Source organism: Hyaena hyaena, unplaced genomic scaffold, assembly GCF_003009895.1.
Source record: "Hyaena hyaena isolate Hyena2069 unplaced genomic scaffold, ASM300989v1 scaffold_379, whole genome shotgun sequence".
NCBI lineage: Eukaryota > Metazoa > Chordata > Mammalia > Carnivora > Hyaenidae > Hyaena > Hyaena hyaena.
In genome coordinates this window covers 978256-990365 of record NW_024081011.1, presented here as the reverse complement: position 1 = coordinate 990365, position 12110 = coordinate 978256, and the positions used below count along the sequence as shown (strand labels likewise).

At 36.8% G+C, this 12110-nt stretch overlaps 1 protein-coding gene across 2 annotated transcripts in view; it reads left to right on the top strand.

Annotated features, from left to right (window-relative positions):
- The window catches only part of MXI1 (MAX interactor 1, dimerization protein), an 82099-nt gene extending 70863 nt beyond the window's left edge, over window positions 1-11236 (top strand). For both annotated transcript variants that reach the window (XM_039250715.1, XM_039250716.1), the window contains exons 4-6: window positions 3169-3283; window positions 3894-4065; window positions 8679-11236. In XM_039250715.1, the coding sequence (XP_039106646.1) occupies window positions 3169-3283; window positions 3894-4065; window positions 8679-8842 (451 nt within the window). In that variant the 3' untranslated portion in view covers window positions 8843-11236. The remainder of the gene's footprint in view (window positions 1-3168; window positions 3284-3893; window positions 4066-8678) is intronic.
- The last annotated feature ends 874 nt before the right edge of the window (window positions 11237-12110 follow it).

Sequence of the window (12110 nt, the reverse complement as noted above, 5' to 3'; positions counted from 1 at the left end):
TTTACAAAACATGGAAAATGGCATCACTGGCCTTTGTGAGACATGAAACTCAGAGTATGTTTTCTTAAGCTATAACTTGGAGCACATTTGTAATTATTTGAAGAAATGTTTGATAGTGGCTAATAAAAAATATTTTAGAGGGCAGTCTGCCTTCCCTGTTCATCTAGCCATCTTACATATTGACTCCCTTGGCCTGGGCAAATTCTGATTTGACAGCGCTACTGCAGCAGATGAGACTGCTGAACTTGGCTGATATTTCCTTACAAAATTCCAACTTAGTTGTTTTTCCCTGAAAGAAAAAAAGTTAAGGTATTTTTATTTTTAGGTTTAAATTTGATTTCAGTATATGAACTCGAGTCCTTTACTCTTTTAATCTTGAAAAGTGTTGCTCTCTCAGAGACAAATTCAGTATCTCTCAAGTCCAAAGTCAAATTTTACCTTCTCTTGTAAGTCTGCTTTCTCCAATTACAATCTCTCCTTTTATTCAGATTCTCTTGCCCTTGATTTCTGTATGACTCATTTCATTGTGAACCAAATGAAACAAAACAATATGTTTCATTCGGTAATCTAGATTATAAATTCTTAAAGTACATTTTTTTTTTTTTACTTCTACCACTCAAGCGTGTGCCATATTGCTGAATACATGAAAGTCAGGTAGTAAATATACGTCTCAATGATAAGAAGAAAGAAAAAACATAGACATTTTAATATTATGTTAGTTGATTTCTGCCTAGATTTTAATGTGACTGTAAATCACAAAACAGAAAACTGACCCACCCATTTTTTTCCTTGATGTAAAGTAAGGAGTCATTCTGAAGTTTCTTAAACTCAGTGTAAAAGATACTTTCTATATTATTTCTGGGTTTAAGTAATTTAAACAAAATTGCCAAATTATTCTTGCCATATATGTTAACTTTACTAGTTAGTTGCTCTGTTAACTTTTTTAGATGACTGAATTCAGAGCCCCCTTTGTAGCCTCTTAATTATTAGCTGGACAACCACCAGTCTTTGTCTCCACCTTCCAGTAATTTCATGAGTGCAGTCCTTAAGCATATGCTATAATAATCCTAATGAAGAGGTTAAAGGATTTTTTAGTATGGATTTCTTTTGTGGGGGTTTTTTTTTGTTTGTTTTTTTGTTGTTTTAGTCTGCTCAGCAAGAGCACTTTGTGATCATGTGAATCTTCATTTAAGAGGTTTTCCACTTAAAATTGAGAATTTTGCTAAAGGTTCTATGATTTGAGGTAGCACAGCAGGGGAGCAGAGTGACCTTTAAATTGTTAAATTTGAAATTGAAGTTGGGGCACCTGGGTGGCTCAGGCAGTTAAGCAACCAGGTCATGATCTCTTGTGTCATGGGTTAGAGCTCCTCATCAGGCTTTATCCTGACAGCTTGGAGCCTGGAGCCTCCTTCAGATTTTGTGTCTCCCTCTCTCTCTACCCCTCCCCCTCTAGCACTCTATTTCTCAAAAATAAATGTTAAAAATTTAAAAAATTGTTAAATCTATTTAAAGGGAATCCATTGATACACCTTTAAATTAGGGAAATTTTTAAAATTCCTTTATATCAGGTATGTCAGATTTCAGCTTGGAGCCAAGTTGATAGGATATGGGGAAAGTAAATCCATGAGACTCTGTGCTAGCATTTTCAGGAGAAAATTTCCCTAACTTGCCCAAAGGATGGGCGGATTAAAGATTTCAGTTATTGAACTCTGTAAAGAGATTTGGAATGGAAATACTAATGGACCTCTAACTATAGTGGAGGTAGTGGGTACTGTAAGAATCTTGACAGTTCATCACCAAACCTCTGATCTCATTCCCCTTAATCATCTTGCTTGTCTGTGACATAATTGGTTGCTTATTGCCTTTTCTTACCCCTCTTTCAAATAGCTAGCATTTGAGAATTTCACTTGGCATTATTTCTTGTATATTAAGACAGAAGCATAGTATGGTGAGTGAACTAGTAAAACCATTTTGGCCCCACTTGAGAAGGTGATGTGTTTTATTCCTGGTGCAATTGAAATAGTTGCTAAATGTTCAGTTATAGCTCTTTAAGGAATAAAGGTGAACTGTGAACACATTTGTGGATTTTATTTTCAGATACACTTTTAATTGCTGAATTATATTATGCCTGTGAAGCACAGAACCAGAGATTGTTTTAGGGTACAACTATGTACCCAGAACCCTCATCATGGGTCATCATGATCATAGTACCTTTAGGATATGGGGAGAGTAAATCCATGAGACTCTGTGCTAGCATTTTCAGGAGAAAATTTCCCTAACTTGCCCAAAGGATGGGTGGATTAAAGAAATGCAGTGACTTTCAGTAAAGAATTTTGTCACCTTTTTCTTATGTGTAGCAGACTGGAGGTGGGGTAATGAGAGAGAGAGGAGAGGGACAAAGAAATAAAAATTAAAAACTAATGAGGTGGTACATTTAGATATTAGGAAGTAAAGGACTGTTTTATGGGTTGTTGTTTCAGTGGCTGAAATTGACCACAGAGCCACATATTTTGCCAAACCCTGTCCTAGCTGATAACAAAGTTTTGCTGTTCATGATGTGTTGGATCATATGAAGTTGCGATTTTTATAAGTGAGAATTGGCTGAATATCAGAAATTTTTTATGGTTCAACCTAATACATAATAATAACATGTAACATGGTAGGATGGCTACAGTTGTAGGGACAGGTATGTGTTTGGGTGTGTGCAAAAGATGGGAGGGAGGAAATGGAAATTTGTGAGCATTTTCAACCCTCTGGGGGTACTCCAGCTGAAGACCTAACTCTCTAGCCTGTGGTTCTAGGCATTCAAAATCAAATACAATTAATTGCCCCAGTCTGCTTTCCTAGTTACGCATTAATACAGCTGGAGACACTTTATGGGGTGGGTTAAAAATTAAATCATCTCTGACAGAGATTACCATTGGGGATAATAATCTAAAGTGAGTGTGTCTACAGAGTACAACAGAAATGGCTGAGACTGAAAACCAGTAGCCATGACTATATTTGCAGATATTTAGAAACTGAAGAATTAGGGACGTAACATGGGTATAGACTAAATAATGTATGAATTATTATTTGTCTTAAAATAGGTTTTAGAATGTTTCTAGTAGCAAATTCAGGCTGTGCTGATTTGATTTTTCTTTTTTTTTCTTTTTTGGTCTGTCTTAGACGAGCTCATCTGCGCCTGTGTTTAGAACGCTTAAAAGTTCTGATTCCACTAGGACCAGACTGTACCAGGCACACAACACTTGGTTTGCTCAACAAAGCCAAAGCACACATCAAGGTGAGAATTTCTGCTTTCATATTTGTACATGATTGTCTCGGCCCTTGTTTCATTATGAGCAGTGATTCCTATTCATAAACATCAACTAGCCCACCGTTCCCTCCTTAATCACTGACCTCACGAGAAATCTTTTTGAAAACTTACCAGCTAATCTGATGGGAACATAACCTGATTAAACTAAATTGTTGTGACAGCATGGCCATTTGAGGAGCTGGGAATACTAAGAAAATAACAATTACTCTGCTGATCTCCAGAAGGAAGGCAGTTGTGCCCTCTGGTGGAGATGAGTTTATTTGGCTCTGTGTCTCAGTATTTTTCCATCAAACTACAGCACAGAGCAAGTTTCTTTTTCATGGAGATAACTTTACAGACTTTGAGAATTCCATACTGTTCTTGTAATGTAGCATTCATTGTACACAAAAAAGTGAAGAAAGAAGTATTCTTGATGTTTAAAAATAAGTATTTATGTTTTTATATACACATACACACATATCCTTGTGTATTCATATTTCTCTGCCAAAGAAGAAATGTTTTAAGATGTTAGGTAGAAATCAACTTTATTGTTTGTAATGGACTGTACACATACTGAAGTATAATTTTATCATTTTAGAAACTTGAAGAAGCCGAAAGGAAGAGCCAGCACCAGCTAGAGAACTTGGAACGAGAACAGAGATTTTTAAAGCGGCGACTGGAACAGCTGCAGGGTCCTCAGGAGATGGAACGAATACGAATGGACAGCATTGGATCAACTATTTCTTCAGATCGTTCTGATTCAGAGCGAGGTAGGCAGTGTACTTCTTCCCTAATGAAATACTAAGCATCCCTGTATCTAAATTTAGGCAGGGTAAGTTGGAAAGCACTGTATTTGCTTTCTTCGTTGTAGCTAATACTGCAGCATTCTAGATTTTGTGCAATCACAACATTGTCTAGTGATGCCTGTATGAACTATAGAACTCTTTTCCTTCATTATGTAGATAATTTATTAACTTTCACTCTGAAACAATTTTAAACTTACATAAAAGTTTTTTCTGTAGAAAATTGTAGAGTTCTCATATGCTCTTTTCCCAGGTTTCCCTAATGTTAACACAGTCATAATACAACTATTATAACCAGAAAACTAATATTCATGTAATGCTTTTAATTAATCTGTATACCTTATTCAAATTTCACCAGTTTTCCCACTAGTGTCCTTTAGGATCCTGTGCAGGATTCAACATTGCAGTAGATAGTTCCTCAGTCTTTTATGACCATGACGCCTTTTTAAAAAAATTTTTTTTAACATTATTTTTTGAGAGACAGAGCATGATTGGGGGGGGGGGGAGGGAGAGGGAGGGAGAGAGACAGACAGACAGACAGACAGACCAGAGCAAGCTCTAGGCTCTGAGATGTCAGCACTGAGCCCAACTCAGGGCTTGAACCATGAACTGAGAGATCATGACCTGAGCCAAAGTCAGCCACTTAACCACCTGATCCACTTGGGTGCCCCAGCCATGACACTTCTGAAGAGTATTGGTTAGTTATTTTATACAGAGTTTCTCTGGTGTCTGATGTTCTCTCCTTATTAAATTGAGGTTATACATTTGGGGGGAAGAAATATCACAAAAGTGATGTTGTGCTCTTCACAATTCATTATGTCAGGAAGATACATGATGCTGATATGTTTTGTTACCGATGATATAAATTTTTATGCCTGTATTTTAAAGTACCACACCCCTCATTTATCTCTCCATCTGTCTCATAACATTTGTCTTTGGCAGAATGAAAGAACAAGAATTAACCAAAAAATTGTTTGAATATTACTCATCTATTCTCCCACCACATCAAGTTTCATAGTGCAATAAAGATCCCAGAGGTGAACTCTCATGATTTTAAGCTTTACATTTGGGAAAACAGCTCATGAGATCTTGAGGATTCTAAAACAGAAAAAGAATTGTTTGTAAAATATCTTTTGACTTTTTATTATGAAAATTTTCAAACATATATAAAAGTAGAATTGAATATTGAATTGTCATGTGCCCATCATCCAGTTTGAACAGCTATCAACATTCTTGTTTCATCTGTTCTCTATCCCCTCATCCTCACCATTTTTTCTGGAATGTTTTAAATCAAACCCCAGATAACATTAATCATTTTGTCCCTAAATAGTTCAGTATGTATCTTTAATAAATAGGACTTAAAAAAAAATCATAATGCTGTTATAGCCCACAAAATCAATGAAATCAGATAATCTTATTTAATGTCTGATAATCCAATTTCTGATAGATTTTCTCAAAGATGGCATTTTACCGTTCATTAGGGTCCAAAGTCCATTTTGCATTTGTTTTTGTCTTTTAAGGTACTTTTAATCTGTAATAGTTTTCCCTTCCCCATTTCTTTTCCCTAGTGCTATTTATTTGTTATAGAAACGGAGTTATTTTTCTTATAGAATTCTCACATTCTGGATTTGGCTGATTGAATCCTCATGGTGTCATTTAACGTGTTCTTCTGTCCTTATTTCTGGTAAACTGGTTGGTGGAATCTAGTGGCTTGATTAAATTCAGGTTCTTTTTTGAGGCAAGAATAATTCGTAGGTGACGCTGATACATTTATGCAAATATTCAACCTTTCACTTAATAGTTTTAGCAACCATTAGTGATTGCCCCAATTATTTTTTTTTAACTCATGCTTTGTCTTAGTGTACTGTTTCTTTCTTTTTTTATTTCTGAGAGAGAGAGAGACAGCGACAGCGACAGCATGAGCAGGGGAGGGTCAGGGAGAGAGGGAGACACAGAATCCGAAACAGGCTCCCGGCTCTGAGCTGTCAGCACAGAGCCCGATGCGTGCCCCAATTATTATTTTATTGATATTACAAATAGTATTTTCTAATTCTATCATTCTTCTTGCATTTACTAACTTTTTTTTATAAAGAAGAACTTTTTGGGGGTGCCCGAGTGGCTAGATTGGTTAAGCATCTGACTTCAGTTCAGGTCATCATTTTGAGGTTCATGAGTTTGAGCCCTTTGTCAAGCTGTCTGCTGTCAGCACAGAGCCTGCTTCAGATCCTGTCTCTCTCTCTCTTTCTCTCTCTCTCTCTGCCCCTCCCCATCCTCTTTCTCGCTCTCAAAAAAAAAAAAAAGAACAACATTTCTTCATCAACTTTTTTGGTTACTCCAAAATAAAGTCCATATATGGAAGATGGGATAGCTTCTTTTTTTAAACTTCTGTGTTTTTGTTTTTTAGTCAGTTTTCTGAATAATGAATCAGTGTCTTAGCAACCTCCAGAGGTAACAGGGTTTTTTGTTTTGTCATTTGTTTTTGATTATCTTATGAACTCATAGATTTTCATGTATTGACTGTGTTCTAACCCATTGTAGTCATTCTTTTTATCCTTTTAAAAATTTTTTTTAGAAAGAGCATGAGCCAGGGAGAGGGGCAGAGAGAAACTCTTAAGCAGACTCCGCACTCAGAGCAGAGCCCAACAGAGGGCTCAGTTCCACAACCCTGGGATCATGACCTGAGCCAAAATCAAGAGTCAGATGCCCAACCAGCCGAGCCACCCAGGCGAACCTTTATTCTTTTTAATACTCAAATTTCCCATATTCCATAGAAGCATTTCAAATTGATTTTTGATACCTTTTAACACAACCCTAGGAGTCCTTGGGTTTGTTGTTTTTATTGTTATTTTGATGTGTTAAGTTTATTTTCACATGGCACTCAGTTTCAAAGAACAAAAGTTTATTAGAGGCAATAGCAAGAACCTCAACAACATGCTACATTTATGAATGATACTGAAGTGTAGCAGAAATAACCCTGAATTAGGAGGCAGACCTTGATCCTAGTCTTTCTTCTACTGGTTACTAGCTGTGTGGCTTTGTCAGGTCTTCTGCTTTAGCTACCCTTTCTGCTGTTAACTCCTCTTTGTACCTACCCCACCTCCAAATTTGACTAAAGGTGTATCTTCATTATAGTTCTCATTTTTTTAGTAATCCCAGTGTAGTACCTCTTTTCCCTATTCTTATCTGGACGCCCTCTTTCCCAGTATTACAGGGGACTTTTAGTAATATCTCTAGTCCATTTGGCTAGAGCAGTCTCTCATTTTACTTTATTATGATTGAGTGCAGCATGCTCTGTTGGGTAGGGTGTCTTGATTTTATTTTCCAGTTGTAGGTTGGAGGAGTATTCTGTGATACCAGGAAACACTAAATAGCCTGTGAAGCATTATGGATGTAAAACAAATAGTTATGAATTCATAGGATTGTTTGGACAGCTTGTTTGGACAGATGCCTGCATTTTAGAAACAGATTTCTAAAACTTTTTGAAGCAACAAGCCCTTTTGAAAATTATACTCTTTGAAATAACTTACTCTGTCTTCTTGGGCTCAGCACGAATCCACTTTTCCTAAAGCAGAGTTGTGATCAGTGTGAACCCTTAGAGTCAGTGCCAAATATGAAACATCAGACTTTGGGTTTAAAAGAATTGAATAATCTTGAGTTCATTCTAGCTGTTATGGAAGAGAACAATTTTTCAACTGCTCTGTTTTTTAAAATGCATGTTGCATTTTATGTATTATTGGTGACTGTATGTGTAGTATTTAACAAACTACTTGATTATTGGTCATATATGTATTTAGGGATTTTTTAAAAATCACATTTGATATTTGAAGTAAAGTTAAATACCACCACTGAAATGTCTTTACTATAATCTTTACTATAGATATCACTATAATCCAGAGACTTTTCAGGCTTATACCCTCATTTCAAGCTATGTTTGATACAAGAAAATTAAATTGAATTGAAGGCAGATACCTCAGAGTTCACTTTGTAATGACTGGCTTAGTTTGGTTATTGAATACACAGAGGTCTTTATGGTGAATCCTAGAAGTCTGCAGAATTGTCTGTAGAATGATACCACCAAAGACGAGAAGAAATGGATAATGGACAATGGATAACTTTTCTAGTTCACCTATACTGTTTATACTTTTTTCCCTCTTTAAGGCAACTCTGATTAATAAACAGCACTGAGAATTAGTTTCTAGTTTAATGCAAAACAGATGTTGTTAAACCACTTGGGGTTGGATCTTTTAATATTAAGTACTAATTCCCAAATAGGCCAAATGCTTTTGGTGGGAGGTCCAGACGGACTGGCGTCAAAGGCTTTAGAAAACTTGCTGCCTAAATTGAGACCACCACTGGATACCAGACATTCCCCTTTGCAAAAATACATCCCTGTGTCTCTTCACCTTTGATAACTTCTGTTCTCCAGGGTTCACTGATAATAGGCTTGTATAACAATTATTTTTAAAAAATCATTTTACATTACAAAAAGTAACCACTTTTTCTTATGTCCTTTTCTCATTAATTTTTGAAAGTGCCTGTATGCTAGATTACTAATGCTCTTCCTTTTTTCTCTTTGGCAGAGGAGATTGAAGTGGATGTTGAAAGCACAGAGTTCTCCCATGGAGAAGTGGACAATATCAGTACCACCAGCATCAGTGACATTGATGACCACAGCAGCCTGCAGAGTATTGGGAGTGACGAGGGTTACTCCAGTGCCAGTGTCAAACTTTCATTCACTTCCTAGAACCCAGCATGACATAACAGTGCAGGGCAAAATATTCACTGGGCCAATTCAATCCAAACAATCTCTTAAATTGGGTTCATGAAGTCTCCTCTTTAAAACTAAACAAAATGATACTTGAACAAAAGGGTCAAAAGACCTCTATTTAAGCAAATACTTAGCAAAAAGTGGGGCAGAGCCTCCCCAGCAGAACAAATACTCATTCGTATTTGAAAATCACAGTTTCTAATGGCAGCAGAAAACTTCTGTGAAATTTTCTTGATTTAGTTTATTTGAAAGAGGACATCAGAGATTCTGTCCTCTTTTCTTCTCTAGTTTGCTCATACTGCAATGGGTAGACACATTTAAGGACGGGGTTATGAACCCTTCCCGAGTTTTAATGGTTCTAAAAACAAACCTATATAGTAATGAGAAGACAAGATAATCAGGCATTAATCTTAGATAGCTAAAGAGCTATTAAAACTCAGCCTGGGACAGCTTATCATGAAGCCTGTGGATGATCAATTCTTGAAAAAACAAACAAACAAAAAAAAAGCAAGCTCATTTCATGCTCTGCAAAAGGAGAGACTCCCATGAAGCCTTTTGAAAGGGATCATCATGCAGCTCAGCTTTCTGTTGGATTCCATGCTAAGCAAGCTAACCTTATCCTGCATTGTTAGCAGTAGGGCACCCAACCGCCAGCTCAACAGTCAGCCGCCCTTAGGCCCTTGGGCAGCATGGGGGCCGTCTGTGTATGACAGCCTCTACACACAGGGCCTATAATTCGGATTGAGGGGCCAGAAGGAAAAAGCTCTCCATGCCTCTGTGTCTGCGTGGGCCAGAAGAGTTGTGCAACGCAGATTAGCAGGTCAGGGTCTGAGCCACGGCAGCATTTTTATTTCAGATTTTGATAACTTTGTATGTGTTGAAAACCAAAATGACATCTTTTTAAAGCTTGTCCATAAAAAACATAGATGTCTTTTATAGTGGAAAAACATATGGGAAAAAAATCATCTATTTTGATGCAGCATTTGATAATGATAAAACACCTCACACCTCACTCTTTATAGTGCACAAAATGAATGAGGTCTGGGCTAGGTAGAAGAAAGGTCAATGCTGTTTTTATTTTCTTTTAGAATCATTACCTTTACCAGCTTTTAACCATCTGATATCTATAGTAGACACACTATAATACTTAACATAGTTAAGTTTGGCACTTGTCTCATTTTATTGTAAAGATTTACTTCCATTTTCCTACAGGCAGTCTCTCTCCTTCCTCACAGTCCCACTGTGCAGGTGCTATTGTTGCTCTTCTCAATATTTTCAGAAATGTTTTAAGTGAAATTTCTTTTCTAACCTGCACTTTGATGTCATGTGTTCCTTTGTCTTTCAAAATCCAAGGTTCCCCCCTGGCCCTCTCCTTTACCCCAGGAAGCCTTCTTGGACACCTTACCCCTGGCTCTTTGGACTTTGTATACTTTAAATAATTTAACTACCCTTAATTACTTAAAAAAAAAAAAAAAGCTTTATGATTTTCATAACTTATTGCTGATTTTAATGGGTTGTTAATTTCAGTCCTGTAGTTTTATTTTGTTTAGATAGGGCTGGCCAAGGAAAAAGAAAATAAAGACAACCATATTTAGCAGTGCAGTTGAGTTGTGTGTGTAATGTTAGACTATCCTTTGTAAGTAGCACTTTAACAGCTTTCACTGCTTCTCTGTATGAAGTGTACCATCTTGGCCATACACAGGCCTCCACATATACTTACTTGTTTTTTGTGCTTTTCCTGTGCCTCCAAAAATATTTTATCCTTGACTGTGCTATGTTTGAGTGGAAGAAATTCTTTGAAGTAGATATGTGAAAAACTGCATGCCTTTAGAAGCCCATTATTAGAACTTGCTAACTTCAGGTGCTGGGGACTTAATGAAAAACATGACAAATTCATTTCTCTGGGCCCAGGTAAATTATTTCTGGTTTTACTTATAATTACTCCTGGCTGGGTCAAAATGTTGCTCTATATATTTGCTTTCTTTTGACTTTCCCAAGGGAGACAGTTCAAAGACTGCTAACTACCATGGAAAGAAAATGGAAGCCAATGATTAAGTTTCCATTTTGTTACTCCCATGGCATTCACGTACATCACTTGCCTAGGGCTGGAATTTTGGACTTCATTCAGGAGAACTTGAGGTGCTGCCATTTTGTTGTATATGTACAGGTTGGTGGGCTGGGAAGCCTTTGTCATGAATCTATAGTACCTATTTCAACTGCCCCCTAAATTACTCCTTCCCTGGGTTTGTTTTCCTTGCGGGAGGGGAATGGATTGTATGATGAGTAAAAAGTATTAATTTTTTAAAAGACAAATCGACTTTGAAGATATAAAAGTTAATTGCAAGAAATAAAAATTGTGAATGAAGAATACCCGAGTGCTTTTTGTACCACCCTTCTCTATGAAGGGAAAAATATGAATGAGCATCCACACCTTGAGAAGCAATGATCTCCTAAGTTGATACTACTTCAGTAGTCCAGAATTAATGGCCATTTGAATCATTGCCATTTCCTGTTCTGTGATTTAAACAGGTGCCTTCTTGACTGATAGAACTCCATGTAACCTAACTACAGATGGTTTAATGTACCCAATAATCTTAACTGCTTCAGGTAGGACACCAAGTCATTTGTTATTATCTGTTCTTAATAACTTTTGAGGGAATCCCTTTGGCTACACTATCATTTAAATTGAAAATAAGTCTGCAAGTTCCCATTTAGTCCCCACACACTAACCTGCGTTAAGGTACCCTTTATATAAAATGCCTAAGTAGTATATTAATATATAGAGGTAAGTCCTTTTTCAGTGCATATTTATTACCAAAGAAGATTCTAATGAAGTCAAACTGTAGTTTCTGATTAGAATAGGTATGAGAATTCTGGAAGAAATGCCTAGTCCCCATGACAATGACAGCTTTTAGCATTATGAAGGGATTCCGGAAGGCAGGATTATTGAGCCAAATCTCCTAACCTAAGACCACACTGCTTCCTGGGTTATTTCTCATGAGAAAATTGTTTAACCTCTTGGGGAAGGTTCTTTGGTAAGTTTCTTTTCTTCCACTTGAAGAAGCAACTAGCTGCCTTTTCCCTTTCTTCTATTATCCTTCCACTTCAGAAATTCCATACTCCCTACCAACAATAGCATAATGTGGGAAGAACAGGGTTTTTTGGGTCACATTTAAATCCCAGTTCTAATATTTGCTAAGAACTCCGGGCAAGTTACTTAACTTCTTCATGGAGGCTGTTTCCT